This window comes from Chrysoperla carnea, chromosome 5, assembly GCF_905475395.1.
Source record: "Chrysoperla carnea chromosome 5, inChrCarn1.1, whole genome shotgun sequence".
Classification (NCBI taxonomy): Eukaryota; Metazoa; Arthropoda; class Insecta; order Neuroptera; family Chrysopidae; genus Chrysoperla; species Chrysoperla carnea.
The window spans coordinates 19,883,634-19,899,762 of NC_058341.1; the positions used below are offsets into that span (position 1 = coordinate 19,883,634).

General features: G+C 32.3%; 1 protein-coding gene across 2 annotated transcripts; it reads right to left on the bottom strand.

The window, feature by feature from the left end:
- Window positions 1-138: 138 nt before the first annotated feature.
- On the bottom strand, window positions 139-12,715 carry LOC123299702 (mucin-5AC). 2 transcript variants are annotated; one of them, XM_044882005.1, is made up of 7 exons: window positions 12,578-12,715; window positions 5,597-5,845; window positions 4,344-4,974; window positions 2,883-3,471; window positions 1,847-2,576; window positions 1,338-1,555; window positions 139-395 (listed from the first exon to the last, which is right to left on the bottom strand). In XM_044882005.1, exons 2-7 carry the CDS (start codon window positions 5,688-5,690, stop codon window positions 180-182), a joined length of 2,478 nt encoding a protein of 825 aa, XP_044737940.1. In that variant the 5' UTR covers window positions 5,691-5,845; window positions 12,578-12,715; the 3' UTR covers window positions 139-179. The 2 variants fall into 2 exon arrangements, with proteins under 2 accessions (XP_044737940.1, XP_044737941.1); XM_044882006.1 differs by lacking the exon at window positions 12,578-12,715 and adding an exon at window positions 7,696-7,728.
- Window positions 12,716-16,129: the final 3,414 nt, after the last annotated feature.

The window sequence follows — 16,129 nt, forward strand, 5'->3', positions numbered from 1 at the left end:
TTTTTTTAAATTTTAAATCGATTTGTTATCAAATTTAATTGATAAATAAATAAATATTTAATATTAATAAATATAATTTAAAATAAATTATATTTTTAATCACATTATTTATTATAAATTACATGATTCTTCTTGATTTGATGCCATCATGTCAGTTGACGGTTGATAAGACAGTTGTTTTAACTATTAGACGTTGTTGTATTTAATTGTTGTTGAGTTGTTGTTACAACAATACTATTATTATTATTACTATTATTGCTGTTATTATTGATTGTTGCAGTTGTTTGTTGATTGTTAATTGTTGTTGGTTTTATGAATGTTGTTGCATTTAAATATTGTGTATTAATTATTGGTAATTGTTGACCACTTAATGTTTTTATGATGGGTGTTATTATCTGTAGCAAAACAAATCTTTTATTTATAAATCAGTTTATATCCGACCGACTCGTTCGCTTTACAGGATAAACCATTTTAATCTATTATGGCGAATTTGATATTCTGACATCAGAATGTACCTGGTTCTCGGGGTGGCTTTATAGTAATAGTCAACTTAGATTCGAAAAGGTAAGAGATAGAATAACACAAACACTGCAAATTAGAAAGTTGATCCTCATAAAAAAACTAATTTTTTTGTTTAGACATTTATTCAAAATTTGTTAGCTTTCGGAAGAAATGCGGCTTAAAATTATGTCATAATTGCATTTAATCGAAAGAAAATACGCTAGCTACATAAAAATGCTTTAGCCAAAAGTTGTCAAGGGCAACAGAGGACATTCATCTGTGTCCATGACTTTGATCTGAAATTATAGTGTCAAATAAATCTTGTTTGACACTAGATCTTGTTTGACGATAGATTTGACCTTGATATTCAAATGATCTTGAAAATTTATCTCTGCTTAAAAGTTATTAACACAGGCGAATAACCTAAATTGTCCTTGGTAACTTTTGTCTTAAAAATTTTTCTGAAGCGTATTTTCTTTCGATTAAATGCAATAATGACATATCTTTAAGTCGCATCTCCTCCGAAAGTTAACAACTATCGAAAAAATGTTTTAAATAAAAAATATTGTTTTTTTATTAGTACATTTTATGATCTAAATTGACTCCCATCAAACTCTGCAACTTCTGTTTAGGTTATTTTTTTATTTATTAACTATAAAATGTACTATTATCCATAATTGATTAAAATGTCCACCCTGTAGATACAAGAGTGGATTCCAGAAGTACACGACGTGACCATACAGTTACTACTTTCAATTTTGCAAGCACTAGTAGATTTCACGGCAAAGAAAGAAGAATGGAAAGATAAAAAAGATAGGTCTAAGATGTACACATACCTTTCCATTAATATGATGATGTGTTGTAACCGCTGCTGTAGTTGTACCCGTACCAGTTGTTATAATATGAGCTAATTGTGGGTGAGGATGATGGTGTGGGTGATTTGAAGCATTACCTCCTACAGTTAGACCAGCACCGGATGGTGATACCACTAATTGTTGTGCTGTCAATCCTGATAATATTGTTGTAGTTGGAGTTGATCCATTTGTTGTATTATCTAAAAGATTGCAAAAAATTATTTAAGATTGTTATAAAGAAAATGCAATTTAATGACACACCACGATTTGAAATTGAAATTTGCCCATTTATAAAGCGAAAATGAAGTTCCTATGGTAATCAATAACGTTAAAAAAAAACAAAAATTCGAATTACATAGAAAAAGATTATTGTTACTAACGAGAAGTTGTGGAGATCAGACAAAACACGAGTTGAAAGAGCAATTAAGGCATTATTGATCTGGCACCTCATTTCATATGATGGATTCAGAAGTAATTTATTGTGCACTAACCTTGTGGAATCGGTTGTATTGTTAATGTGGTTGTCGGTGTAGCTTTTTTACTTGTAGTTGTCGTAGTATTTGTTAAACCATTTGCTAATAAGCCACCACCTAGACCACCTGGTGTTGCACTACCATTCTTATTTGTTGTTGTTATTGCACGAAAATTATTTGGTGTTACTTGTACACCCTGTAGTGTTATTATACCTCCACCGAGTTTATTAGATGTTGGTGTTGTTGAAGTGGTTATAACAATCGATTCACTGGAAGAAGCTGCTGTCGACGATGATGTTGTATTCGTTGAAGGTGCTGCTGTAGCCACTAACGCTAAAGGACGATCTCCAGGTGCACCAGGTGTACTTGGTGCAGCTACCAATGTCAACTGTCGTGTATTATCATTAGTCGTCGTCTGTAAGACACGTAGACCATGATGATGGTGATGTGAATGACTACCATTTGTTGTTAATAGCTGTATGGTTGGTGGTAATTGTTGGTGCTGTTGATGATGATGTCCACCGCCAGAGACAGCTGCAGCAGCTAATACTTGTGACAATGGTAAATGTATTGGCTGGACATTTATTGTTGTTTTATGATTTGTTGGATGGTTTGTTGATAAGATTATCTGTTGTGGGGGTCCAGCTTGTTGAAGATCTACACCTACACCGCTTGGTGTTAGCACAACTTGTGAAGATGGTGCTGTACCATTACCATTATTTGTACCACTACTGGGTACTGTTGGAATCTACAAGAAAACAATTATTTAATTGAATCGTCTTAATATCCCTTGTTCTTTTGGTAAATTATATCATTTACTAAGAAATTCTCAGTGTTTGAAAATAACATGCTGATAAAATTTACATAATTTTGAATTGTTTCTGAATTAATGATTAGTAGATAAGTTGAAAGGAGCGATACAGTAGTAACATCTTTTAGTTAAATCGATCGAAGATTAAATCGTTCAATGCAGTGGTAGGTTCCGATCCGATCCGTATGTGACCGATTCAAATATGTTAGAATACTACTCACATGATAAGATTGTTTAACTTACAGAAATAACATGTGTAGATGGTCCAATTGTACTAGTTGGTGATGTAGCAATGACAGCTTGTGCAGCACTAGCTGAAGATGATGACGATATACTACTAGTAGTTAAACTTGACATAGAACTTGGTGAACTATACGAAGATGACGTTGTTAATTGTCCATTACCACCCAAGTGTTCGTTATCATGATCCAAACCATTATTAAATGCACCTGGTACCGCTGAAGAAGACGTCGTAATAATCTCATGCTGTGTTGTACTTCCAGATACAATTGCGGTCGGTAACAATTGATTAAAATCCAAATGATCCCATTGTTGTGATAAATCTTTTTTTAACAATGATAGCTTTTGTTGTGATGATATTTTTTCACGTGCTAAACGTTCCATTTCATGTTCGTATTCACGTTCTTTACGTTTTAATATGTGAATGTAGCGTAATGCTGAATGTAAGATACTTAAGTTCGATGATTTTTTCTCATCTGGTTGGGTGGGAAGTTGTCGTTTTAATATTTCAAAACATTCTTTTAAATGTGCACGTCGATTTTTTTCTAATTTATTGTGTACTTCACGTGTGCCAGCACGTAAAACACATGAACTGTAACAAAAAAAAAAGAAGATTTTTTAGGATCGAATTCAAACCTTCCTGCTTCAAAACGAGGCGTTTGTTCCCATGTAAGGAAATCGATAAATAATTATATCCTTAAGGGCATTAGCGAATTAACCAATAGCAAGAGTAGCAAATGCTACAGACATCGCGGTATAGTGGAAATACGGCACTACGGACCCGCAAATGGGATTGCTAAGATGGGTATACAATAACCACTGTCGTACAATAAACTTTTGGAGGTACTTGTAATCATACTTCAAAAATGCTTTCTTCTGTGTCACTATTCTGTGTCACGGAGGCCGGAACCATACCTAGATAAACCTCTGCGAATGGCATGCTTATCGGTTACCATAAAGAACTGGAAAAAAGTTCAGACTTAAAAGACGAATGGCATGTCCTCATAAAAACATAAATTAATTTCTATACATTATAATAGTATCGCATAATTAAATCTCTATATATTATAAAAGCGAAAGTGAGCTTGTTTATTTGTTTTTTACGCTTTCACACAAAAACTACTGAATATATTTGAATGAAACTTTGAAACAAAAAACATAACCTATTAAAAAGATTGCAGTTACCCGCTCTCTTCGCTGGACGATTTCAAAAACTACTTTATGAGACTTAATGAAACTTTTCAATAGTATAGCTCATACATCAGAATAAAACATAGGCTATAATTAAGATACTGGCAGTTACCCACCTGATTAGTCGGAGATGTTTTATTTTAAAAGCAACACTTGAATAGGTTGGATACATAATAAAAAGTATTTCGAGTGTTTTGGAAGGGAGATAAGCGGACGGGTAACTTGTTAATTATACTTATACCAGCATATTAGAAGTTAAACAAATAAACTTACCTATTATTGCTGTTTGTACGTTGTTTCTTATTAGTCTCCCCACCACTATTTGTTGCTGAATCCTCGTTATTATTTAAAAAATGATTACCGAAATCATGATAGGACGATGATTGATCTGATTGTTGTGATGATTGTGACACTGTTCTTGTTTTACCTCCACCACTAGTACCACTTAAAACATTTGTAGTTGATAACACTGTTTGATTTGGTGATGTTATTACATGCTGTTGTTGAACCGTTGGTATCACTGTTGTCTGTTGTTGAACAATTGTTGAAACGTGATGTAAATCATTGTTGTTGACATTTAACACATTTAAAGCAGCCCCACCAGGTGGTACTGACGATGATGTTGTAATAATACTACCATGATTGTTGTTGATAATTATTGGTGTTTTTGTTTGTATTGGAATACATTGTAATTGTTGTGGAATATCTTTGTTTGAAGATGTTACGACCAATCCACTAGGTATGGTACGACCCCCTCCATTCCCGCTCGTTATTAATGAAGGGGCTGTAACTGCTGCTAGTGTATCTAAATTATGAGCGGTAATACGATGATGGTGAGTGGTTATTTCATGTGTATTACGACTATATGTCGTATTTGGATATAATTTTGATGTTAATTTTGTACCTGTGGACAAATAACACAAAATTTATTGAAATAATTCCTATCGAACGTTTTTTCTGAAAGGGTTTTGAAAAATTTTATCATTGTCACTTCAAGGTCTCCAGCATCCACAAGCGGACGTTATCTCTTACATTGCCTCTCAAAATCTCTAGAGACAGCAAGAGGACGTTACCGAGAATGACTGCCTTGAGCAGAGGTAGTTAGAAATTTATAAGCCTTTTAGCTGCCAGTAAGAATTAAAGATTTTTAAGATTTAGTTCAGTTCTGAGAGGAGACATTGGGGTGGATCACCCTTATATTAAAGAGAGATGAAACAGAAAGTGCGATATCCCTTACTAGACCACCCTGACTGAGCCACTAGACCCACATATTAAGACAAAGAAATTACTTCTTTTGAACTCGACAGTTAGTTCTTACAGTTAGAGCCTACAGACTTAAGTACGATGTACCTGAAAGCTGTCCATCAACAACTGTATATATTGTTGCTAACCAGTTTCTTAACAGTAACTTGTTTGCAACGTCAATTTTAATCTTGTGGGATGGGTCTTAAAGCCGAATAATAAAAGTGGAAAATAAAGAAAATCTTCCAACGAGTAACATTTTTTTGAAAAGGTAAAACACTTACCAGCAGTATTGTTTGTAATAACACCATTCTTTTGTCGTAATAATTCTTGTTGCTCCAAATATTGAGCTGCCTCTAATAGTGTCTCTAAACTCATACCGAGGCTGTTCAATTAAAATATTCTTCGTCTCCGCGTTGTTCTTCTTACTCTCCTTATTATTGTTCGTCGTTGTTTTGTTCTACGCCTCATAAACATTTATAATCAAATTCTTTTTGTATTGCCGAAAAAACATCCAAAGTCGATTCACCGAACTGTAAAAATGCGAAAAAGAAATTAATATATTATCAATTCCGGGTAATAAAATTTCATTTGTAATCAATAATTATTTGAATCATTCCTTATTACCCAACATTGATTCTTAAGAAATTAATCAAAATTAGGGTAAAAATTTTTGAATGATTCAAATTACGTCAATTTAATTTACGCTTTGAAAACCCATCAGTCAATTTTAACCTTTGATAAAGTGCATAAATCTACATTTTCGGAGAAAAAATATTATACCCCAATCATTAATCAATATTTTCAATTAATAAAAATCCTGAAGGGCATACAAACAAACGGTTCGACTGACACAAAATTTCTGTAAGAAGCTGTCGATCTACGATCTGCAAGTTACGTACTGTAGGGTCAGGAGACCTCTAAGTTCCTGGCACAAATACCGGGAACAAAATTTGCTAATTTTCCTAGTTTTTAGAGCGTGAATTGGTTGAGTTAAGGAAGAGGGAAATTTTTAAGCCCACTTTTGGTCAATACATTATTGCAAATTTTTTAAACAAAGCAAAATGATTCATTTAAATAATTTGACTCATCATTATGTATATATTTCAGTCTTAGCTACTCTATTCACTTACTGATTGAGTCATGCCTCAAATTATCTTTTGATAAGAATTAAGGAAATTAATTTGCTTAATTTTGTTAAGTATTTTTTTTATAAATACTTGATTCTAATAATAATAATAATAATGTGGTTTTACCTCCGTTTCTAATACATATTCGTCTATAAGAGAGTCCATCCACATCATCATTATTATACCCTGTACCTATATATATACCAAGGTACCAAGCTATACTAACTTTAGTCCCAAGTTTGTAACGCTTAGAAACCTTTGGTATAGGAGGTGTTCATAAATTCATCTAATTAGTCCATTTCCGGTTGTCTGTCTGTCATCACGATAACTCAAAAACGAAAAGAAATATCAAGCTGAAATTTTTATAGCGTCTTCAAGACGTAAAAAATGAGTTTGAGTTCGTAAACGAACAACATAGATCAATTGGGTCTTGGATCCCTAAGACCCATCTTGTAAATCGTCAGAGATAGAGAAAAGGATAGAGTAATGACTAGGAGGGAATTGGTAAGTATTGTACCTGCACCTGAATTTGAAAGGAACTATAACCGGTTAATGTCCATCCATACAATTATAATTTACAAACTGCCGTTCCCAATTCGAATATCAATCGTTAAGCTTTTCCCGTCCTTTTTGTAAGAAGGCAGTTTTTTCGCACCATTCCAATATTTTTTAATTAACTTCCTACACTTTCCGGTTTTTTCAAAGTATTTTATCGTAGAAACTACTATTTTTCTCTTAATTATCGCGATAAAAAACCGGACAGATTAATTTTTGTAAATACTAAGGTATTTTGCGCCGAACATACTGCACTACTTCGGTATACAAAATTTTGAAGCTCCGATATATTGATTGCATAATATTTAGCCAAAAAATACATCCCAAATCAAGTTAAAAACAAAGCTTTAAAAAGGTTTGCAAGTTTCTCTCATACGCTAAAATATAAAAACCAACTCAATAAAAAATCCCCTGAATCTTACAAGTTACATCTCCACTAATAAAAAGAGAACTCCTCTACTAAAATTGTTTTTGTCTTTCCAGCACTGGAAAAACACGTGTTAAATGGCATGTGCGATGTAAACAGCATGATATACACGCATGCGCACACCCTAGAAATAATACATATCTAAAAATAGATTTTTTTTAAAATTATTTTTCCTTGTTTTTTTTAATGGAAAAGGATCTTAGGGGAAACAATTAGGATAACAAGATATTTTAATTTTTTTTTTGATAACTCGGGAGTAAAATTCACTTACCCTAATGATAAATAATTTAAATCCTATTAAGTTTACGATCCTTTGTTATAAAATTCCATGATTGTTCAAAGGTGTAATATACAACAACTAGTCTCAATATCCCTACAGTCCCTATATTATTGAATCGTCCGCGTCACATACCTAATGATAACTAGACTTGGTTTGGTATGCATGCACATGACAGACAGACATACAACTTGCGTGTATGTAGGTGACGAGAGCTTAAATAATATGACTAACTCGTGAGCTATAATCAGCTACAAACTGCTATGTGACACTGCTCTGTGTGATATCTTTGTATCTGTTTTTATCCACTTCCATAGTCATGCGAGTATAATAAACAGGGTGGAGACTGTGACCCTACTTGTGGAAATCGCATAGGATTTCACTGTTCTGATTAAAAAAGGAATGGGATCGAGATATACGTAGTTTTTAACTCCCTCCCGAACCATATCTTTACAGGGATGCGATTTATCGACCTGGAATAGAAAGGAATATATTCCTCAATATGCTATGGGGTTTTTAATCATAAATCTTCGTAAGGTTTCTAGATCTATTATACGAAAGAATACAGCAGGACACTTATCAGCATTTTCTAAGATAGCCAGGGCGCACTTCGGAGCCTTGAGGCGTCAAAATCCAAATTGTTGATAGAAAATGATTGCTACGAAAAACTGAATTGAATAACACATTCAGGCGGAGTTGGGTACTGGCAGTGGATCACTCTGGCGATAAAGAAAATTAAGTAACGAGCTCGTCAGCACGAGGGGGGTCGTCTCAAACGCACCTTATCCTGAGCCTGTGATTTCCATAGCAAAATTGTTCGAAATTTATCGAAACAAGGAGTGGCTACGACAAGCCTGTCTTGATTATTGAGATTTTACGTAGAGTATGCAACCGGCTAAGCTGTGCATAACGACAGCTAGGGTATTCGATTGAAGTTCTTTATTGACGTATTCTCAAATTCAAATACACAAAAACAATATTGGCTGCGTTTTTATCGAACTGGGGGTTCGTGAGCGCTCGCTATTCAGACAAATGTCGAGTTGATGACGTCCCAGAAAAGTTGCCAAGATTTTTTAATGGGAAATTCGTACATAACCGCTGTGGTACAAAAATAAAATATTATTTAATTATCTTGCTTATATGATTTAATAAAAAATTTCCCAACTACCTTTTCCCCATAATCAAAAATGACATTGTAATTAAATACATAGAGGACGTATGGCGTTTACTAAAATTGTTTTTGACTAGGAGCTATCAGTGCGCTATCATCGTTTAACTTACCTAGCTAACTACACCAAGCAAGACTAGACCATGTTATTAGCGTATATGTAAACTAAACAAGGATAGTAATACAATTCGATTCTGATTCAGTCAGTAGCAGTGTTTTGTTTATTCGTAACATGAATCGTGTATAATCGTAAAATAAACGAGGACATAACACGTGGGCTTACTTTTATATATAACAAAAACACGAGTTTTGTAAACATTATCGTGGTTAATTCGTATAAATTCGTGTATATTCGACTGCAGCAAGCATGTTTAATGTAGACGTAATATTGTATATGTTACTGGTAAATTATATAATGTTGATATTTTATAGAAATCTATATGCACCAATACTCTGCCTAGATAATGTATTAGCGCAAGGAGCATAGAAGGTAGAGGGGGGCAATTAAATCGACCGCAACGCTTTTATCTTATAAAATTTGCAATATATCATGAGTTTTATTTAAAATATGAATAACTTTCAATTGTTTACATGTAGATGGTATAGTAAATGTCAAAAAATATTGAATAAATTTTTTAAATGTAAAACTTATATTCATTACATGTATTAATATATCCATACATACATTTCATTAAAGAAGTGTGTCGTTTCTATGGTGGCTCCCTGAAATAAAACTCATGAACGGAGCGAAGACATGACCTAGTGATTCTATAAAGTTTTAGCTGAGGATCGTGTAAGTTTTATATTTAAACGCTTATATATCGAAATCGATGAGGTAAGATAAAAAATGTCAAGAATCAAAAAGTCAAGTCCTCGGAATCACAAAATAATCTTTATATTCGTCAATAACAAATTTTCGGCAAAAACCCGTATTTGTTTACCAAACGCTTATATATTAAAAAAAAAAAAAAAAAAAAAAACGGCGAGGTTTGGTAAAAAATATCAGTCAAAAAAGCATATAGTTTTCACATCTAATTTTTGACCAGAACCTCTTTGTTGAGTACACTCAGGCAATCATTTTCCATTGACTCCCATAAAAATCTACTGACGAGGAGTCGATTCCTTAGTTAGACTGTATTAATAACTAGTTATATGTCGTTCAAAACAAAATTAGACTGTTCAAGAAAGATATTGTAGATCAGTATTGTATCAGTATTTATTGTATTACCATGGGTTTATTTGGCAGCTTTTAGCTAAAATCCCCCTTCCCCGAGGAAAAATGAAGGTCTAGAACTATTTAAAAAAGCTGATACATCACCAAATAAATGTTCAAATTGGACATATGAACGTTTAAGAAGATCTAGGATTCTATAGAACACTAGTATTATACTTATTGCCCGTAACAAATATAGCTTATGTGTGTATTATGAACAAAACGTTTATTGACCTCTATTAGAACTGGATATAAGGTTTATATTCATCAGGCGTTGGTTTTTATATTTATTTATTATTATTATTATTATAAAAATGTGTTTCTTTTTGAGTTGAGTTCACTTTAAAATTCATAATTCCCCTTCATAGAGACATTTTGCTTACTAAATAATGTCAAGAAATCATAATTAATTAGCTAATTAGCTAAAATATCTTATATACATATTTAAATCTATTGAGTTTCCAAAAAAAGGTGTTTGTTATTGAGATTTTCATCTATCTCGTATCGTTTAAAAGAAAGTCAAGTTTAATCTTACAGGGAGTGAATTAACTTTAGATCACAGATCAGATTATTTAGAATTATCCTGTTCGATTATATCAGTCTATGATGAACTGGAATAACGAATTGTTTAAGCACCTGTATATACACCAGGATTCATTGAATTTATGTAAAAATGTTTCAAGCAAATGTTCTTTGATTTTGGAATGGAAAATAGTTTTTGCTTTAAAATTTTTCTTCTAATAATATATAGCCCCAGGTGAAGCTCACTGAGTCCAAGTGAAATTTCAACTTTTTCATTGCAATCCCCTGAAAAATCGGAAAAACACCTCCCAAAATTATATTTTTCTGTTCTATGCATGCAACCTCCCGAAATAGAAAAAAAGCCCCTAAAAGTGATCTTTTCACTTCTATCAGGTTAGAAAGATCGGGTTTTATTCCATTCGGCGTAGAACAGGTTCAAAATAACATGATTGAAGGAAAACCGTAAATTTTTCAATCGCAACTTTTCAAAAATAGGAAAAAACACCCCTAAAAGTATCTCTTATCTTCATTACAAGATGGAAAGAGCCAAGACCGAAGACTGCCTCAAGGGTCAAAAGGGGAAACTCCTTGCGAGCAAAACGAGTTACTATTTCAAACATAGATGAAAATCTACAGATGAACATGGAACAAGAAATGTATATTTAGAACACACTGAAATCCTTTTTGTCACACATATACGTTTAGCAAGGTGGCTAGGCTTAAGAGATCGGAGGAGAAGGGAATTTTTTTAGCGGATTATCATCCAAGCTTGCAGGCTAAGCTTAACCAAATATTTTGGTGATCTCTTAAGCAAAACATTAAGGTAAGAACTCCAACTCCTGAACAGTGGTGGATTAAGCATTAGGCAACTGTCTAGGGGCCCGGGTGATTAACGAAAATTAAGCAGAAGGAGGAAAATTTATATGAGAAGGGTCGCATACAATGGAGTACCAAGGTAGTTTACGAAGACTACAAAAAAAGACACGAAATCGTCTCATTTTCACATCACCTAGGAAATTCCGAAGAATTGCACTGCCTAGGAGCCCCGACATGAATTAATCCGGCACTGCTCTAGGAACGCAGATAAAGCCAATCTTTAACTATACGGTATCCTTCAACAAAACTAAATAATATGATGCAATGTTGCAAAAGAAGGTATACCATTCCCTAAATCCCATAAATGACCTGCCTGAACTTTTGAAGTAAATGGGGAATCACAAGACATTTTAGATCGCATAGAATTACATGATTTGAGGGTGTAGTTTTGAGAGCGTGAACAGAATATTATCTAAATTTTTTTATCTTTTCTCAGATTTTCTGAGGATCAGTGAATAAACGTAAATCACAGGGTTAACCGCAGACCCGTACTAACTCGACCCCATTAAAGACATAGTCAACCCGTGGATCATGGTCAACACAAGGAAAAAACAATTAATTTTTACTCAAAAAACCTACAATTTCTTTCACGTTGGTTATCTACTCCAAATTATTTTAACATCTTACGTGAGACTCATGCTAAACACACAACAGTGTCCGTATAACCTTTAGGTTAATTTAAACCTAAAACTGATAGTTCTCGATAAATATAAAATGGATAAAAAAAATTTTCATGAATTAATTTAATCAAATAAGGAAAACCGTTGTATATAAAACTTTTTTAAACATCCATTGATGGTAAAAGCCACGTATTAACATTGAAAATTTAATTTTTCTAAATTTTCAATAACTAATAAATGAAAAACCACAACTTGAAGAGAACACACAAAACAAATGTTACATTTTTTTCTTAATTTTATCCTAAAAAGTGATTTATAATAAAAACTCACACCCTGTATTTATAGAAATCAACACCACGCAACTATAGACATACAAAATAAATGAACAGAAAAACTAGATGTAGTATTAATATATTTTTTTTTTGTCAATTTATTTAAAAACTAAACAAAAAGCCACGTAAAAAAGTATATATTTACCAATTTGGATGTTTCTTGTGGCAAATCTAAGTTCGTACACATTATTTTTAAAACATAATAACTAAAGAAATATTATTAGCTTAATCACTTCTTTAGAACAAAAAAAACTTTCACTAGATCATATATCATACATTTTTTTATATATTATTTAAAATTACTTTTAAATGTATTAATTTATTTTTTAAATTAATTAAAACACACTATTATTTTAATTAAATTTAATTAATTAGGTATAAATAATTGTTCTTTTTTCTAAATAGAATAAAACCACCTGAATTATTATTTAAAAATTTTATACTATACACTGATTAGAAAATACGTTCGAAGTCAAGTTTCCTTTTTTTGGGGGGCCGTTACAAAAGAAAAATACAAATAAAATGAAATTTTCTTGGAAAAAAAATCAATGTAGTTATAGTACAATATGAATATTCTGGTTCTAGCAGTAACAGATAGTCCCAATCCCAAGTGTTCGATGTCAAGTTTTCACACACATACAAACTATAATACTATTGCGCATACTAGACGGAGTCATCATGCCATGCTACAAACGTTACTGTTCACGTGTTGAAAATGATTGTATGCACCAATCATAGCACAACATACAACGTCATATTATTTAATCAACCAATCATATTCGATGTGATGACGTAACGTAATATTTAATATATACTATATAACAAAGATCAACATATATAAAAATAACTAAATACTTACATTCTATCTTTGTTCATAATAAAATCATGTTCAACTAGCAGTGGTGAATCATGATCTTTAAGGATCAGATCAACAGCTTTCTAATTGAGTTGATTATGGTAAAATTTAATTTCTAAAATTTTATTTATGTTAAAATTATTCCCTTTTTATTAATACTAACTGAGATATTCTAACTTTTACATTTGTTGAACATTGAAATCGTAATAATAATAAATTTACTATAATTAGGGCGGGTGCCAGAGTCGTTTGCATGGCCACCACTAACACCTACAATTTTGTATGTGTGTGACGTTCTAATCTTGAAATTCGAATTTAGGAAGCAAAAAGATCTTAAAATCCTGGGTTAATCTGGTAAACTCTATTAAATTACCATTCTTCCCCGTTCCTTAAAATTCCTTTGCAATGCTTTTTGTATGCAAATTACACTCGAACACAAACAAGATATCGCCTAGTTATTGTATTCGGAGAAAACAATGGTAAAGAGGATAAAATTCTAAGAAGACAGTTTCTTTGCAGTTTTTGGATCCAAAGTATCATTAGCGAAACCGGGGTTCGTTAAATGTTTTCAATTTTGATAATTTCTTGATTAATATTAGTAAAATTGAAATTTTTATAATAATTAAAGTTGTCAAAATTTATCCAAAATATAAACGTTGATTGATGTGGCTCTATCTTGTTAATAGAAAAATTGGATCAAAAACTACAGAAAAATTTCTTCTAAGAATTTTATCCTCTATATTACTGTGCTCCCCAAATATTATGTTGTTGACATTTCGAAAAGTAATCTTACTATTTGTTATTTCGATTTTCGGTATGAAAAAAATAACAGTCTGACAGAAATAGAAGAAAGACAACAACATACAAACTTACATATTTGTTATCTTTATTTACAAACTTATCGATGGCATTCAACAAATAAAGATAGTTATATACAAACGTGTACTTTGTTATCTTTGTTTTATGAATACCACGATTAAAAATATTTATCAATAGATCTAAAAAGTATTATTTACGATTATAAACTGCACACAATATTTATATATAAAAAAAAAAAACGGATTCACTTTAAATAGTAAAATAACGATTGAATTTTAAACGATTTTCTTTTATTCGCATTTGTTTTCGTTAAATATTCTAAAGCTTGAAAGTTTTTAGCTTAGTTAGCTTTAAATTGATTGTGAAAAGACACGAATAAAACATTCACATAGTATTATAATATTCACAAACACTCAAGTCTGCATGGTGTTATGTATGTATGTGTGTGTGTGTCACATGTGTGCAAAGCGCAGTTGCCAAATTGTGAACAGCAACAAACAAAAGAATAACACACACACATCACTCACACGTTCGTAAACAGTTCGGGATTGACACTAGCATACAATTCATTTGCATTGTGTGTTGCCTATATTTTAATATTACATGATTTTTATGTAAACACTGAACTAATAGCACTCTGCAGGTTGTATCTGTATCCCTGATGCGTCTGTCTCTATGCCCAGGAAAATGAATACTAAATATAATTCATTTTTCAACTGCTTGTATTAATTCTCTAGAAAAATTGGTATTCTGATATTTTTCCCAAATGTAATCTTTTATGGTTTAATATGAAAGTCTTATTACTTCAAATACAGCCGTTAAACTCGTATGAAGAATGAAAATTTTGATTTATTTATATTTTTACAACGCCCACTCGGGAAGTAGACTTTTCGAGCGCTGTATGTCACCTTCAAAATACACAATAATCGCATACTTAACTATATGTGTTTCATAAACGCACATGTTCGGTTATAGGTGTTTCATAAACGCACATGTTCGGTTATAGACTACATAATTGTATGTACTACTGACACGCCATCTGTACTAAAAAAAAATAAGTAATCAATCTTAACCCTCATTTATTAAAGTTACCACACTGATTGTGTCAAACGCGAGTGTTACATACAAAAAAACAAAATTAAAAATTGAAATTAAAATGAACGAGCAATAAAAATTTGTATGCAATAAAATTTAAATTTAAAATAAGTAAATAAATCATTTCTCAAATTGATAAATTTCTCTCAAAGTCAACTTCCCGAGCGATTGTTGTAAAAAGTATTGAATGCTACTTGCGGAATAACTAGCAAATATGACAGTCGTGATTACGGCATTCGCTCTAAGGTTATGAGACATTCTTATGAAGACTCGTGTGGTTGTCGCAACTCGCCTACGGCTCGTAGCGACATCTACCACACTCGTCTTCATAAGAATGTCTCATAACCTTACGCTCATGCCGCAACACCACGACTGTCAGATTATTTGCTAGTTATCCCACTTGTAGCATTAATAACTATTCTAAAATGCAAATTAGCCGTTACTCATGTGCTTCGCTTGTCTATTCCAATTTTATAAACATATGTATATCAATTACCATCATACAATATTCTACTTTGATCCCGCCCCTTTAACCTAATCTCTAACTGAGAAAAAAAAACAAAATTACACAAATCCATTGTTTGAATCACAAAAATCCCATAAAAAATCACTTTCATTTTTCCCTGGTGGAACTCTTGACAGGATATTATCGATTGAATGAAATATGTTGAAACCTTCACACATGTTATTTGCACCTACAGAAACATTACAGGGCGTCGGATTTAAAAAATTTGAGCCCGAAAACTTGGATCCATAAATCCTGGGGAAAATATCGGCGGAGATCTATAAATCCTGTTAGCTTTCTGCGTGAAGTCTGGCTTCGACAGAATCCTATAGTTTTATCTGCTTAAAATAGCAACTCTTACCCGGAAACATTTCGCCTTCAGGTGACAGGTTGTTTTCAAGGAGAACATCACTGGCCACTGT